We start from the raw sequence: 17,304 nt of genomic DNA on the forward strand, positions 1-17,304 counted from the left end.
TAGTTCCTGTTAGTATCAATGTAGCTTCAGAGAAGCATAAAACCCCTTCCCATTTCATTCCCCAGGGGAACAAGTGTATGTTTATAACATCTTAACAGGCCATGGCAACAGCATTGTCACATGACTTCTACAGCATTTTTGGAAATCTATTTCAGATTTCAGTTGTTTAGACAGCTTTTCCTAAACAAATAATTAAAACATGATATTCACTAAAGATGCATGTAAAGTGATTAAATTATGGTTGCAGTTCACCGAATAAGTACCATTACCATTTACAAAAGCTACGTCAATGGACAACAAGGACTGAGGCAAGCACCGAGAAAGGAATACTTTACTGTATAGCATTTTACACTTTCATGGCTCATTTGCCTCTTGTATAAACAGCAAATAACACTTCTCAAGCTTACTAAACCAGTATCTTTCCTAGAAAAATTCCTAAAATCCCAAAATCTGCAGAGACAGATTTCTCAACTCAAATGTCAGTAAAACTAGAGAATAAAGCCAGTCTTTGGACCTAAACCCACATTATAAAATATTTTTTAAAATTATAGCAAAGACAGACATAAGAAGGAAAGGCTTTAAAAAATAGTACTTGATCAGTATAATTCTATTTTCTGTGGCATAAACAGATTTTTCTACAGTTTAATTTCTCCAAAATTTATAATGAAGTCACAATTGTGACTTCATTATAGCACCTACACAATTAATTACTTTTCAAAAGAATTGGTGCTGCAGCTACTTCAGAGGCTCAAAGAGATGCAAGGTCAAAAACAGTAGGATGTTAATTTCCTCTGTATTTAAGGAACCAACAACTATGCAGATTCACTTCAAATGCTAGCATGGAAAAATACATCTGGATATAGAGTATGATATCCTTAATGCCATATACTATCATTTTCTATTTAAAATAGACATCTACCACTCACTTAAAATACTTATTTAGGATAACTGGCTGATTCCTTTGTAACACAAAGCAGAACCATTTCAAGTGTATTCACAAGACAAAATTAAGTGCAATACAGTGAATCTGAACATGACCACTAAATAATGACCCAGAGAAAATCTGCAGTTGTGATTAAGGATGGCCAATCTTAACCTTCAAAATCACCATTAAGTTACCTTTCTAAAATGATGAACATACATCAAAATGAAATGCATCCTCTTTCCTAAAGATCCTTTTTGAATTTTATAACACATTAGTAACAAAATCCACGTGTACCTCCACAATAACTACCTTTTGCAAGTAACTTTATATATTAGCTGACAATTTTAAGTTGACGTATTTTAGCAATTTTTTGCACTCCAATATTTGTCTTTCAACACAACTCAGGTAATTGTGTCCAGTTGGTCTTGTTTGCACAGAATCACACGCTTATTTATTTGTCACCAATTCTTAAGTGTATTAATAGCCATTTTGCAATTAATGAAGAAGCGAGGTATATCTGAACAGTTATTAATTGAAGCTATTCCTAACTATAATGGTAAAATACATCTGTTTATGACAACTTATAAACTGAAGAATTTAAATAAAAAAAAAGAAATCCTCACCTGATTTAAAGGTTGCATTACTTTTCTGAAAAGTAACTTCAGTACCAGTATCATCTGTTTTGACCAAGCTTGTTTTGTCATCACTGTCATGTAGCTTTTCTACATGCAACAAAGTGAGATCCCTTTTTTTCCCTAGTTCTGCTTCTATTGTTACTTCACCATGGCTGGTGTTTACAGTCACTTCATTTGCAGAAACTAAGGAAAGAGCCTGTGTCTTAGGCAGGGGAGTCCTTATTTCAGAAAAGTCACTTTCTAAAAGCACGTTTGAATTTAATTTATTGTTTACATTCTTTACAGCTTCACTCTCTCTCACTGCTTCTGAAATCATACTAGAGTGTTCCGATGCAACATCCTCAGGCAAAACATCTTCAGCTTCCTCATTGTCCTCACCTGCCTCTGGGGAAGGACTCTCAGCAGTCTCTGTACTAATCTCCACACAAAGGGCCTCATCTACACTCATGAGGTTTACTGCATTTTCATCTGTTTCTGTGATTTCACTGTCTACTGTGGCCTGAGGTGCTGCTGCTTCTGTCCTCACCCCACTCTCATCTGTTTCGTTCTCTCTACCAGTAACAAGCAAAGAATTCCCACTTTTTTCTGGGCCTGGGGTTGAAAGGATGCATTCAATTTGGTTAGCAGTATTAAAATTTTCTTCACTTTTGTCTTTTACTTCTGTACTCTCAGCAGCAAGTTGACTTTCTTCTATGACTGTAAAAGTGAAGAGACTATCACATTCTTCCATTGTGCTCAGAGTGATCACTGCCCCTTCCTCCTTATCTTCTGTATTTGAAGCAGTGTGTTGATCTTCACTGTCAGTTGCAACTCTTAGCACAGGAGCTCCACATTCTCCCACAAAAATCACAGAACCTTTGCTTTTCCCATCTGCATTGAAAGCAGTTAGTCCAAACTGCTCATCTACAGTTGCAGTGGTCTCCACCACCCTACATTCCTCTGATGCATTTGGAGAGAGAATGGCACCTTCATCTCCTGCTACAATGAGTTGACTTTCAGCTTGTGGTGCTGCACTGATCAGGACTATCTCACATTCTTCTGTCATGCTTGTAGTGATCATAGCAGCTTCATATGTTTCTTCTGTTTCTGAAGCAGTGGGTTTGTTTTCATCTTGCATAGCTACACTAGACATAGGAGGTTCAAAACATTCTGCTGTACTTGTAGGGATCATTAGTGTTTCATTCTTTGACTCCGTGTCTGAGATACGTTCAATCACCTCTTCTGTGACTTCACTTGACATTAGGATTACTTGTTCCTCCACAACACTTGTGGAAATCATAGCACACTCATCCTTATCTTCCTTACCACTAGCAGTTGGGTGACTTCCATCATCACCGTGATCATCTCCTCCTGTAGTGGATTCACTAGGCATGGGAACCTCATACACTTCCATATCTACAGAGACCACAGCATTCTCATTTGTTTCTTCTGCTTTCACGGAGAGGAGTTGACCATCATATTCAATAGCTGCACTCGACATAGGAGCCTCAAATTCCTCCACAATACTGGTGGAAATCATAGTGCACTCATCTTTCTCCTGCTTACTGCCAGAAGTATTCACACACTCTTTAAACTCCGCAGCTGTGCTGGGCATAGGCACTGTGTCTTCAGTGTCTATTAAGATCATAGAGCTTTCCCCACTTTCATTTACTCTTTCAACAGCAAGTGGACCTTCTTCAGCATCTGTGGCTGAATGTAAAGGAGCATCTTCCACTGTGCTGGTAGAGATGACATCCCCTTTTACATTAACTTCTCTGTCAGCAGGAGTAGGAGAAGCCTGATCTTTCTTTGGTACTGCACTACTTATAGAGGCATCTAGTTCTCTGCTGTCAAAGGAAGTCATGGCATTCTCATGTTTGTCTTCAGCACCAAACTGTGTCTTATCTTGCACTGCCATAGCACTAGTCATGGGACCCTCACATTCCTCAGCATCTGAGGGATGCAAGGTACCTTCATGCTTTCCTTTCTGTGCAGCTAAGGCACCCTCATCTGCAGCACTTGCACTGGTCACGCTGCTTTCAACAATGCCTTTATCATTTTTGTAGTCTGTGCCACAATTAGCTTCTTTCTCTGCACTTGTCATGCTGTCGACAGTAAGCTTATTTGTATCTGTGCCAGCCACTCCTGACTCAGCTTCCATTTGTTCAGCAACTATGCAGATAATGGAACTTTCACCCTCTTCTGCACCTATACAAATTAGGGCACTTTCGCTTTCCACTCCTGTACAAGTAGAAGCATGCTCACTTTCTTCATTTCCTCTTCCTGTACTGGTCACAATGTCCTCACCTTCTTCATCCTCTTCTTTTGAGCCTGTACTAGTCACAAAACCTTCATCATCACACAGACCTATGCTGACTGTAGTGATACTGGCTTCTTCCTTTGCCCTTGTACTGTCCATTAGACTTTCACATTTTTCAGTTTCTAAAGAAACTACAAATCCCTCGTTGCTGTCTTCTAGCCCTGTGCAGACTACTGAAATTTCAGCATCATCTTCTCGTGTTATGCCTGTGCTGGTAACTGCACTTTCACCAGTTACAGTATCCTCAGATTTGTCACTGCTAGTTCCAGCCGTGGCACTGTTGTTTGCAACCACTGCAGTACATGCACCAGTAACAGTGTTTTCTCCTTGGGTATCTGTTCCAGTCACAGAGCAGATGATGAAATTATGACCTCTTTCTTCTGCACCTGTGCAAGTCACAGTACCTTCATGTTCTTTTACTTGGCCAGTTGTCACATTGCCCCTAAATTCACCTGAATTATCACCACTGGTTGACCCTTCACCTGTTTCTGTCCCTGCACTAGTTACAGCTCCATCGCTCTCCATTTCACCTAAGCAGGACACAGAACTTTCAAACTTGCCTGTATCTACACAAGTTGAGGTCTTCTGCTTTTCTTCAGAGCCTGCACTAGTCACAGCATCATCTTTTTCTTCTGTCCCAGCACTATTCACACTGTCTTCATTTTCAACTCCACTTGGGTTCACTGAATCCTTACCATCTTCTGCATCAACCATGGTACTGTCACCATTTTCTTCTCCTTCTGTACTTGTTAAGAAGCTTTCACTTTCTGCTAATCCTTCAGTGACAACACTGCTACCACCTTCTTCAGCTGCTGCAACAGTACAATCACCAATATTTGCTCCTGTGACAAAACTGCAGCCTTCACTACGTTTTACCCATGTGCCTGTTGTGAAACCTTCATCAGCTTCTATGCTTGTGCAGATTACTGCTGCCTCACTTTCTTCTGAGCAAGTGGTTGTAGCAACACTGTCCTTCCCAGAAAGTGATGTACCCTCAGCTCTTTCTCCGTCTGTACTAGTTGCCATTGCAGTGTTCTCAGTGATCTTTTCTGTGCTAGTTCCTATCACGCTGGCTGGAGTTTTTTGTAGGCTGCTGTACAGTGAATTGAGTTTACTACTTCCTGCACTGGTACCGACAGCATTACTTTCAGTTTTGTCTTCCATGCCAACCACATTAGTTCCTTCTTGCCCATTGGCTATAACAGAACCTTTGAAACTTTCCTCAGGAACTCTTTCAGGCACTAAAGCAGAGGAAGACTGGATCATATCATCAGTGTCATGCACCTTGTTCTTTTCCACACTATCCACCATAGTGCTTCCTTCTCCCTTTGTGGAAAGATCTAAATTCAAGCGCTCTTTTCCTTTTCTCCTTAGGGTACGTTCTTTTGTTGTAACATCTCCACGATCTTCTGTTACGTCAGACATCAAGTTTTCATCTTTTAACTCCCTGTGTTGAGAGCTTTCTGACTTTGCTGCTTCATTGTAATCTTCTTGCCCACATAACCCAGCTGTACTGTCTTCCACTGCTTGTTCATCAGGCCGGGACAGCTCATTAACTTTTTCCATACTGTTTGCCATGCTGGTGTTGGCACCATCATCTTTCATGACAGAACTCGGCACTGCACTATCTTGCTCCATGTCTACAACCTGTGTTGCATCATTCTTCAAAAGGAAAGCATCTTCCAATAAGGAAGTTCCATCTGAATTGTGGCATTCTTTAGACATGGTACCTAAAGAATCTGTAAAATTCGAGATTTCCATATCCATGGACTTTGCATCAGCAGCATCTTCTCTTGAAGAATTAATTGCTAAAGGAACATCTGAATTTGAATTTATCACAGTTTTAAAATTCTTTGGTCTTCTGCTTTCTTTTGAAGCCTGATCCTTACTGGACACATTCTTTAAGGTTTTACCACTTGTTTCATACACACTACTTGTTTTATGAGCCCCTTGTTTACTGGGTCCTTGAGCTGTGGAAGCTTTTTTGGATGAAGGGTCTAAGGCACCAACTTGTTTATTAGAAGTATCTTCTTGTTCAACAGTTTTTTCAGCTGCAGGCAGAAACTGTGATCCACAGGCTTCAGGATCTGCCAAGCCGTGTTTTAACTCCTTATTTGAAATAGAGCGAGATCCTTTTTGTTTTACTGTACACTTGGCATCTGTGGTTTGGAAAGAGTTTTGAATGTTTTTATCAATGGTAGATGTTTCCTGTGCTTTTGTTTTCTTCAGATCAAGTTCCATCAGCTCTTCCCCATGACCAGCACGCAAGTCATCATTATTCATAGCTGCCTTTTGAGGGGGTAGAACCTGGCTACTTTCAGTTGTGCTAGCTGACTGCTTTTCCTCCTTAAGCAAATCTTGATTTGATGTACTGCCTTTTCTGTTTTCACAGGATACCTTCTTGCTTTGTTTTTTATCCACTGCCATTGTGACATTAGATAATCTTTCATGCCCACTATCCATTTCTTTAGTTTCTTTATCTTCCAATTTGATGCTCTCTTCTTTCTTCTTTATTTCCTTGTTGCTGTGCTTTAAGTTTCTGCTTTTATGACCTTCAGCAGAGAACCTTCTTTCTAGTTTGGAATTACTTACATCTTTATCACCTCTGTATTTCTCTTTTACAGCCCCTTTTTCTCCAGAATGTAACTTAACTCTATGACTAAAGTCTTTTTGTGATCCCTGAGTTGACTGTGGGCCACTTGCAAGCTGAAACTCAGCACCACTCTCCTCCAAACCTTTATCTTCATTCCTGGATTTGTGCTGTTTCTCTGAATCATTGTCTTCCAGGCTCTTATCTTTGTCTAGTTTCTGTCCAGTGTCTTGTTTTGTTAATTCCTGTAATTCTGTTTCAGATGTTTTGAACTGTTTACTATGACTCTTTGACTTGGACTTTAAGAAAATCTTGTCTTCTGCAAGACTCTTAGATCTCCGTCTATCTTTATGAACACCATCTTCAAGTTTTATATTACTATCAGAGTTAGTTGATTCTGTTTCATGTTTATCTTCTGAGTAGCTTTCGCTCCTTCTGTGTGACGCTGAACCAGGTTGCTTTGAGGCACTTAGGGAGTCCTTCTGTGGCTTAGGATCACTCAAGGACCTTTTGGTCTTGCATTCTGCTCTTGGTTTGTCTGTTGAGAGATGTCTGTCTTTTTTGTTTTCTTTCCGCAGCAATTCTTCAGCTTTTAAGGTTGATTCAGAGGGGTTTTTCCCATCTTTTCCTGTTAGTGATACTTTCCGTTCACTTCGGTGTTTACTTTTTCTTTCACTTTTGTCATCTGAGGAACCCTTTATTTGTTGATTATGTTTCTGGCCACCATCCTCTCCTTTCAAACTTCGCTCAAATGAATGAAGTTCAACATCTTCACCTGACTTGTGAATAGCATCTCCTTTATATTTGTGCTTTAAAGAAAGTTTATCTTCTAAAGCAGTTTTTTCCTTTTCAGTTTTGTCTCTGTTAGACTTGGCTTCTTTTTTGGCAGAATTTCTCACATGTTGAATTTCTGTGTCAGTATCTTTTTTGGGGTGTTTCTCAGTCTTAGATATGGATTTCTGTTTCTGTGGTTCTTCAGTATTGACTTCTACTTTATCCAGTTGTTTTTTTGGATCCCTTGTTTCACTGTCCTGCTGAGCTCCTTCAGCCTGAAGAGAAGTGGAGGTTTTTCTCTTATGTTCCTTTTCTGCTTTAGAATCATTTTTGCTTTCCTCAGCTGAATGCCCCCATTCTGAAAGTCTTCTAAGCTGTTTAGAGATTTCATTTTTTCCATGATTGTGCTTCAATTCTTTGGAAGAATTTTTTTCACAAGTCTACAAAAGAGATTTTTAAAATATATGTGAGTACATATTACACATTTCCTTCACTTATGTGCCTGAACAGAACTGGCAAGCACAAATTCTCAAAAAAACCCCCAATACACTAGGGAATACACTTAACATTGTAATAAAAATTAATCTAAAATATACTCAGTCAGGAAATGAAAATTGCCATTCTCATTTCAGCTAACTGCTGTAGTGGAAAAATCTGAAGCAGAAGTCATCCTTAAGCTGTCTGAACTTTATTATCTTTTCTTCATATGGTAATTTTTTTTAAATGACTTTAAAAGGTTCTTGAATGGACAATCTCAATTTCAAGTACTCTGTAAGCTACTTTAAATAGCTATTATGCTGTCTGGTAAAACAAAACTGTAACTAAAAATTTGAAACTAAAAACTCACCAACATCTAAAAAAGATACATCTAGACTTCTACTTGAACTTCCACTCCCACCTTTTTTAATTTAAACAATGCCATTCATAAAATTCTCACTATAAAAATTTTCCTTCCTTTGGTGTTTGGAGCACAGTCCAAAGTTAAGATTCCTTTAACTTTCCAGTGAGAAGTTTAAACAGATCAAGCTCAAGTCTTTGCATAGAAAATACACTGCTCTTTTTAAAAACCCAGCATGCTTCACAGGTTAGGGTTCAAACTGCATCTCAGGTTCTATTACAACATGAATCAGCACTAAATACACACACACACACCATGTTTCAGTGGCTGTTGAAATTCAGGAAACATTACTACAGTGATGTCAGTTCACTAATACAACTGAAGGAACAGGCAGGGAAAAACTTACTAGTGAGAATGAATGCAACTATACGCAGTTTGGTGTGCACACATGAAAGAGTACTATCAGAATTAAAAGTAAGGTTTATACTTAAGAGACACCTACCTCATTTGTCTTTTGCATTTCTTTAGAATCTTCTTCAGATGGCTCATTTTTCTTTTTGCAGCTATCTTCAGCATGCCTGAAACAGGTATTTGGACAATTTAACAAAGAACAATCGGTAGCAGCCAAACATTACTTTGTAAACTTTCTGCTTTCAAAGCTGAATGTGAGAGAGAAATGCCCACTAAAAATACAGAAACAGAACATGATCACCAAACTTCTGACTAACCCAATTTGCCCAGGCTTTTTTCTCTTGTAAAATTATATACATCAGCCTCAAAAATACCCTGAGTACCAATGGTTTTAAGCAGTATTAGCACAACATTAGTACTGCTGCTGTCATCCCTGTAAAATGGATATGCGTTTTCCTTGCCCGATATTTACCTATATCGAGACAGTAATGGACACAGGTACGTATCTACATGAAACATCAATCTAAACATGAAACCAGCTTGACTTGCCTATTAGCACAAACATGTAAAAGCTCTCCATTCTCATGCCTTTATTACCATTCTGTGAAAAAACACATAAGGATTGCTACTGCAGTCTGAGCTGCAACATATTAGATCAGCTGTAATTTTTCTGGCTGTATTTTATGTTTATTAGTAACAATATTACACAAATATTTTAAGAGAAAACTGTTTAAATAGATAAGGCTAAGTACAAAGTTGAAAAGAATCTGCGAAAATGAATATTCAAAACATTAAGTCCTTTTGAGCAAATACACAAATACCTTGAATCTCTTTTTCTTTTTCTGCTCAGGGCCACTTTTTTTTCCAAAAATTTCTGTTCTTTAAGCACATCCTTAATGCTGGTACCAATAGTTTTTGACGCTAGACCTTTCGATGAAGATTCTTCTAATTGCAAGCCACTTTTTCCTAAAATAATACACAAATGGCGAAATACAAACACATCATTATATTAGTTTCAGCTATAAACGTGACAGAAAGCAGTATAGAGAGTACTAAGGTGTAGCAGAGAATAGAAGTTAGATAGGTAATAATTGAGCTTAAGCAGTGTAATGGATATATGAAAAAGTGAAGAAGAAATTCTGTATTAATACTTTGCATTATAATTTTTTAGGTTACATCACTGTTGAGATGTTGGGTTATTAAGGGAAGGAAATGACTACAGACCTATATGCCCATTATTCACAGCTGAATGTTCTTTTCTACGGAGAGTAAGCAAGTGCAGAGTGGTGTGGGCTACTCACAGCTTTTCTTCTCATACCTTTAGCATTCTGATTTCCAGTTTTTAGGGATTTTGTCTTTTCTGCGGCCTTCTGTTTACGTTTTTCTTCAAGTCTCTCTCTGTTAATTCGTCTTCTAAGGAGTCTCTCTTCTTTTTCTTTGGCCTAGAGACACAAAACCAAGGAAAACAATTCATCATCAGGTCAAAGAGCATTCTTAGACTACAAACATAAGTCTAAACCCCATAGAAAACAAAACACTGTAGCTTAAGGCAAACGAAAACATAAATATGCCTTAGAAATCATGTAAAAGTTAACGGAATCCTCTAATATTTTTCTGAGGTTAAATTAGCTGTATTCCAGAATTTCCTTGCTGCTCAACACTGCAGACTGAAGCTATGCAACCTTCTCAAAGAACGTACATTTTATTTGTATGTATATACAACACACACAAATTATATTTATTATATGTGTAACTATAAATATATGTATGTGGCCAACAGAGAAAATCTCAAAGAACTGCTGCTCCCTCTTCTCTATGATGATCCTTCTGCCACAGAACAGAGCGCAGATGCTTCAATCTGTGCTTCCATTCTCAGTGGCTGCAGGCCTGCTACAAACTACTGATTATTTCATGGTCAGCATGGACTACATTTGTGAAGAGCTGGGGTAATGAAGTAGCCTGTAGTACTCAACGTAAGCCTGATCTACTAAAAAACCCCACTGAAGGCAGGCTGCAGGTAGATACGGGGTACTTTTTTCATCCAAATTGTCACTGTATTTTGGGGGGGAGGAGAAGGAGACAGAAAACTCAGCCATTGCTTTCAAACTATAACCAGCAGAGCAGAGTGCTGTGCTGTGGTGGAGCGCAGATCATGCCATCCTGCTGGAAACCGGAGGATAGCACAGCTGTAGTACAAGGGGAATAAAAACCCTGAAGGTAGAAGAAATGGAAGATTCCCCTTCACATAAACTACAACCAAACCACAAGTGGAATTTCTGCTTTAATAGGTTTGGGGGCCAGAATGTAAACAGCAGCAGCAAAGCCTGCACTTACAATGGACTGCCGGCGCTGCTCTACGGTTCGCTCGTCGTCAGAGTCGCTGAAGTACTTGGAGTACAGGAAAGGCTTCCGAACGTACCCGTGGCGAACGGGCTTGGCCTTCCCGTCGCTCAGCTCGTTCGTGTGCGGCTTCGTCTTACCGTGGCTGCTTTTCTCCTCTTCATCTAAACAAAGGTTGGCGAGTGTAGAGATATATTGATAGTTTAGGGCAGTGCTTTCAACATAATTTTTGAGAAGGCAAAGTTACTCAAAATGTATCAACAATTATTTACTCTAAAACCACGAAGAGTTAAAAAAATTAAATCCTTTTAGCATTGAGATACCACTAGATTATGAAAAAAAATCCAAAGTGCATTGATGGGTTTGTGTACATCATTCAGCCAAAAAATTCCATGACACAAACCTGGTAATAAACTGGGACACAACAACTGGGCTTAGCCCTCTTACCTGTAGTGCTGCTGCCCTTATACATGTAGTATTTAGTAGCTAGCTATGCATGAGAGGTCAAGATAATTTCTGCTATGTTTTAAATTATAATTCTCCCCACCCCAAAAATAACAGTACAATATTTGAGTATATAAAAACTAGTTGGCTTACTGAAATACAAAACACACTATTGGTTACACACATTACAAGCAAAAAGAGAAATCTATTTCAGTTTTATCAGGATTACTAGAAATAGTGCAATACTGTACAAATTACTTGTATTCCTATAACATACTTATGGCTTGCTTTCATTTCATTAATATTTAGTCATAACTGAACACAATCTGTCATGTTTCAAAGTAAGATCAAAGCCAGAGAATACACAAGTGATTCAGTGCTTCTGAATTATATTTATAGAGCAGAAAAGGTAAGCTATGAGCATACTAGAGAGGACTCATTCTAGTATGCTATGAGCATACTAGAGAGAACTCTATATTAGAACTCATACTAAGGCATTCTGCATTATAAAGTAGAAAGTTTTATTAACTACAGAAATCAGAGTCTGAAGTCTGTACTAGACAGGGAGAACGCAAAAACGGCAACATAGTCAGTGAAACAACTTCGTGTTTCTGAACTTTTAAAGCTAGATTCGTTCCTGTTCTTTCCACTGTGGCCAAGTTTGTTCCTGAATCCTAAAGCTCTAAACCCAATGTGATCTACAAAGTCAGCTACAAATACTACTCTCTGATCACAAAGCACCCCAGTGTTATACAAGTTCATGGCAGATGAGAGGAAAAGAAACCCTGCAGAACAGGGACAGTCTCCATTAAGTGCTTTTCTCATCTATGCAATATTGTAGCATAAAAAAGATTTACAGTGTTTAGAGTATACCAAACTGTATTATAGGAATAAAAATATTCAAAAGGTAAATCTACTACTCATCTTTTGCAACTGCACAAATACTATCCAGTTTGCACGCTAAGTCTCTCTCATGGGTAGGTACAATATTGCAAACCCTCAAATTTATGACATGGTACACTCACTAAAAACATTACACACTCCTTATTGCCAGTTAACAAAGTAATTATTTTACCACCTGATGTGATCTCCCCCTCTTCAGTACTGTCAGAAATTACAGGCTCCTCTTCGCTCTCCTCTTCAAAGGAAGAAAGATCACTGGTATGGACAGAGCTGACGGTGATATCACTGAGTACATCCACATCTGAATCTATTAACATATTTTCTTGTAAAGAAAAAGTAAAAACAAAGAGCTGTAAGGAAGGACACTGAGTTTGTGAAACTTTTCCTACCAAAATATCAATTTTGTCATGGATACAAAAACTATGCTAAGAACTATAAATAAGAAAGCAAAATTATAACACAAAAATGAAATAACCAGGCTAACTCTGGTTTAGTCAAAACAAAACATCACTGTGAGGTAGAACTATAAACCTTAAATGAGCACTGAAATTTTTGAGAGAATTTGCCAGATTAAGATGACCAATTACACACCTGAGGAGTCAAAGGTCATCTGACTCCTAATTCAGGTACCTGAGTTAAGAGAGATGGATCAAATCCAATTGTCACTAGCAGAGCAGTTTGCCATAACTACGAGAAAACTTACATTCCAAATATACTGATTCAATTCCTGAAAAAACTTCAAAATCTCACTCATCACTATTTTGAGGAAGAGCATTGCTCACACCATACCTTCTTTAGTGCTTTCAGCTGTTTTGTGTTTATTGCTATTTTTTTCTGGAACTAACTGTTTCACTGGTTCCAACTCTTTTGCTTGCTTTTCTTCTTTTGACTTTGTAGTATCATCATTTTTCTTTGAATGATCAGACTTCTTGTCAAGCTTTTCCTTCTTTTCTTTTCTTCTTTCACTTTTTTCATTGTTCTCTGGTTTCCTGTCAGACTTATCCAATAATTTACTCTTTACATCTTCAGTTTCTTGTTGAATATCTTTACTTGTAAAAGTCAAAATATTAGTATCCTTTCCTGAATTTTTTATCTCTTCACTTTGGCAGGGAAGCTCATTTAGATCTTCACACTTAGCAAGTGTTTCAGCCCCTTCTCCAGAAAGGTCACAAATTGCTTTCTCTCTGTCTGGCAAGTCCTCTGCATTTCTCTCTTTATCAGTGCTACTATCCACACTCTGCTGAGATGAGAGTTTTTTGGAAACTTTGTCATTGTTCTTGGGATTTGAGGTCTCTGTTGAAGCCCTGGCAGCACTTGCTTCTTGGTTAAGAGAAGTTATTGTTTCCAAAATGGACATTGCATCACTAGCTACATTAGCACTTGGAGTTGTAGCAGAGACACCTTGAACAGTAAGAAAAAAATAGTTTTAATTCACCCTAATTTCTGCAGTTCTGTTCAGACAGAAGGTTAAACAAGTGGAAAGAAACAGAATAAGCACTCTCTAAAAAATACATATAGCTAACTAAAAGTTTTGACTAATTTTGCCCTGAGATATTCTGGTTAAAAAAAAGAAATGAACAAAAATCTCAAGATGTTGTGTTCCTGCAGCAAACACTGTACATTACCAGAGATTCATTTTGGTCTGTGACATGCCACTGTTCCTGAGGTCAGCCTAGGGAAAGTGAGGATTGTCAATGAGGAGAAGGACATCTGAACACAACCCTTGTTCAACTTTACCAACACGCTAAATAGGATGATGACTCTGGATGAAAAACATACTTATATATCTTTTATACACACACACACACACACACACACTGCAGGAAAAAGTCAGTAGCTAACACCTCTAGTATCTCCATAAATGTCATGGAAAATTGACTCAGCATACTGACTATATAACAACAGGACTATTGGAAATACCTTATCACTTTTCCATCATTTTAGAACCAGCTCCGAAGATGGATGACTAGAGTTAACTGGACTAGCACTAAGAACTGCAGCTGGCTTGTTAACCCATTCTGAAGGAAGTGGGCCTCACAGGAAAAAGGATTGGGTTTAAATAAAGGTTACAAATAGACGGATTGCTGTGGAGGCCCTTAGAACAGGAAAGAACAGACAGTTACCTGCAGGAGTGTTTACAAGTTGATACTGGTAATATTAGGACCATAGCCATCCAAATTTTACAGCACACAGCAACTGCACAGGTAACTGTCTCTTAAGTTATTTTTTTCATCTCTACTGATGGACAAAAAAGTTGCATCATTCTTCTCTTATATCTATGTCTTAACTGATCCTATAATACTGAGACCAATTTTTCTCCCCACAGTAAACCAATCCCTCCGTCTCAAGCAGAAGTGAAAGAGCGACATGGTCATAACAGTGTGACATGTCTTTTGCTTTCTACCTTTACACACAGAGTAACAGACAAGTGTTCTGGTATGCTGCCTGGAGCTCAGCTTGCTAATACTGATACTAACAATATTATGGTAGCAGAAAACCTAGTCAATGATTCTGCTCTCTCAAACCCCATTCTTTTGTTAATAGGCTGCTCACGGAAATGGCAGAATACCTTGTACTGTAACAGAAGCATCTGCTTTCTCCTCACTTGGAGATGTACTGGGGCCTGCCTCCTCTTTGTGATTCAACGTGGCTAAAAATTCATGGACAGCTTTTTCCACCTGAGGTCTGAAAGTGTGGTTGATCTTTGGGTCCACAACCTGAGAAATAATTCTGTCAATTCCCGATTCCAACATTCCAGACCTGGAACAAAGTTACATAAATCAGTACGAAAAATTAGTTTTCAAGAACATACAAATGAAATGTGATCATTTAGATGTGCTCCAATGAAGCACCAATGTTTTCTAAACATTCCTACAGCTATGCAAAATGTGCTAGAGAAACAAAACAATCCAAGCACAGGGAATGAATACAATAAGCACCCTATTGCTGCATCATTAGTGGTTACACTTACAAGTGTAATCTAACTGCAAAAAATGTATTTTGGAAAAAATTTAGAAGAAATCTTGTATTATCAATTACCACAGCAAAAAGAGATGAATTATAGAAGGCATGAAGCATAAATAAATACTAAACCACTCATCAATACCCTAAGTTACTTTCTGCCCAGTATAAGGTGGCAAGTTCTGCAGCTTTATAGAACACACTTAATCTTCAGTAAAATAAAATAGAGAAGAAAACCCACAGCTATAAAGCTTATCTCTTTAGACCCTATAATCTTTTATGGAACAAATGCTACCTCTTGTCCTCATTGCTTCTTTAATAAGAAAGAACAACTGCTCCCCTCCCTACAAACCAAACAGTCCTCAGTACAAATCATCAATGGCACCACCACAGCACAAGTCTGGTTAAGTTTGTTCCCAAATCTGTGGTTTGACCCAATTTAATGACCAAACTCATGGTACTTCAAAGAAATTTCCAAATGTTTCTTATGAGTCTAACTAAGACTTGAGAAGAAAGACTGAAGGAATCTTCACAAAATAATGTAATATCAGATTAAAGTGTCTCACATAATTTTAATGTAAAAGTAGTTCTTAAAACCTCTTCTCTGTCCAGCTAGATTTAAATTCACTTTTCTATTTTGTGACTTTAGCTTTATACTCTGCAGAGTTGTTGGTGAAATACTTCTCCTTAGCTCTAAACACGGTAATTGCAATCTTATTAATACCTCCCTAAAAGAAAAAATAAAGGTAGCCTTTAGCTAGGGGGTTAATCCCAAGTCAAAATCAAGGTTTCAACCCCTGCATAAACTTGGATCAGAACAAATAAAATCTGCAGCCTAATTCTGACTAATACTGATGGCGAGTTACTACCTCAAGTAATAGCACATTTTAAACACTGAGATGCAAAAACCCAGCTTCCTCAGAGGTTTCTTTAAAGAAAGCAGACCACTTTATATTGACCCAGAGCCTTTGTTATCTATCAGAGTACACAGGCACGCTCAGAGAAACGCCAGAGCTGTCACTTACTTGAGAACCTGCTGCCTAATGTTATTTCTCAGCTGGTTCTTGTTGAGATGAGGACTCCAGGTATGAGTCGCCAAATGATTGGAAACAAAGTTGTCAACGCGCTGTCTCAAATTCTGGTAGGCAGGCTAGAAAGCAACAGCAGAGAGGTTGGACTGGAGGGACGGTGTAAGCGGTTGGTTATCCTCCCGAGGCCAGGCCGGTACAGCTGGGAGCCCCGTCGGACCCCCCAGTGCCCCGCAGGCGTGGCCGCTGCCCTGCGGCGATGGCAGCGTGTTAAACGCCGCTCCCCAGACCCTGCGAGAAGCAGCCGTGGGTGACCGTGCGGGCACGGCCGGCCCGCGGCTCCGGTTTCCCCCTGCACGGCCGGAGCCTCACGCGGGCCCTGCGGCCGCTCCGCACGGCCGAGCCCCGGCCGAGCCCGTCCTCGGCCCCGACCCGCCGGAGCCCGGGGCGCCGGGATCCCCCCGAGCCGCCGGTCCCGCCCGCCCGCACCTTGGTGTCCACGTCGGCCAGGCAGTCGCGGCGGAACTGGTCGAAGAGCCCCTGGCTCTTGAGGTGGTTAACGATCATGGAGACCAACTCGGGCTCGGCCGCGCCGCTCCCCGCGCCGGCCCCGGCCCCCGGCAGCGGCGGCGGCTGCTGAGGGGGCGGCGGCGGGGGCGGCGGGGGCTGGGGGTTGGTGGCCATGGGGGCGGCGGGGCGGCGGCTGCTGCCGGCGGTGCCGGCCGGGCCCCGGGACGGGGCTGCTCAGCGAGCAGCGGCGGCGCTGACCCCGGAAGCGGAAGGGGACGGCGGGAGGAAGCGGCGCGCGGCGCGGGGGGGGCGGAGGCGCCGCCGCCGAGAGCGGCGCCATCGGCGCGGGACGAGACTGGCGGGGCCGCGCGCAGCCGCCGCGGGCCCTGCACGGGGGCGGGGGGGGCGGAGCCGCTGGCGGCCCCCGGGCCGGTGCGGCCCCGATCCGCCGAACCGAGCGGGGAGGGGAAAGGAGAGGATCGGCCGCGACGGCGCTCGGCCCCCGCCCGCCGCGCCCACGGCCCCCCGCGCCGCGCGGCCGCCACCGGGCGCTGCGGGCACCGCGGGCGCGCCCCTGTCCCCGACCGCCCCGCGCCGCTACGGCGCTCCCGGCGGCGCCCCGCGGCCCCGCCCCGCGTCCCGCCCC

General features: G+C 40.8%; 1 protein-coding gene across 3 annotated transcripts in view; it reads right to left on the bottom strand.

The window, feature by feature from the left end:
• Positions 1 to 16,905, bottom strand: part of BOD1L1 (biorientation of chromosomes in cell division 1 like 1) — a 37,279-nt gene extending 20,374 nt beyond the window's left edge. For 2 of the 3 annotated variants that reach the window (XM_083861635.1, XM_083861634.1), the window contains exons 1-10: positions 16,638 to 16,905; positions 16,146 to 16,270; positions 14,729 to 14,919; positions 12,949 to 13,560; positions 12,335 to 12,481; positions 10,807 to 10,976; positions 9,791 to 9,914; positions 9,294 to 9,438; positions 8,564 to 8,639; positions 1,549 to 7,663 (exon numbers count right to left, since the gene is read on the bottom strand). In XM_083861635.1, the coding sequence (XP_083717761.1) occupies positions 1,549 to 7,663; positions 8,564 to 8,639; positions 9,294 to 9,438; positions 9,791 to 9,914; positions 10,807 to 10,976; positions 12,335 to 12,481; positions 12,949 to 13,560; positions 14,729 to 14,919; positions 16,146 to 16,270; positions 16,638 to 16,832 (7,900 nt within the window). In that variant the 5' untranslated portion in view covers positions 16,833 to 16,905. The remainder of the gene's footprint in view (positions 1 to 1,548; positions 7,664 to 8,563; positions 8,640 to 9,293; positions 9,439 to 9,790; positions 9,915 to 10,806; positions 10,977 to 12,334; positions 12,482 to 12,948; positions 13,561 to 14,728; positions 14,920 to 16,145; positions 16,271 to 16,637) is intronic. The other variant, XM_083861636.1, reaches the window with a different exon arrangement.
• Between the last annotated feature and the right edge of the window lie 399 nt (positions 16,906 to 17,304).

This window comes from Zosterops lateralis (assembly GCF_965231275.1).
Source record: "Zosterops lateralis genome assembly, chromosome: 5".
NCBI lineage: Eukaryota > Metazoa > Chordata > Aves > Passeriformes > Zosteropidae > Zosterops > Zosterops lateralis.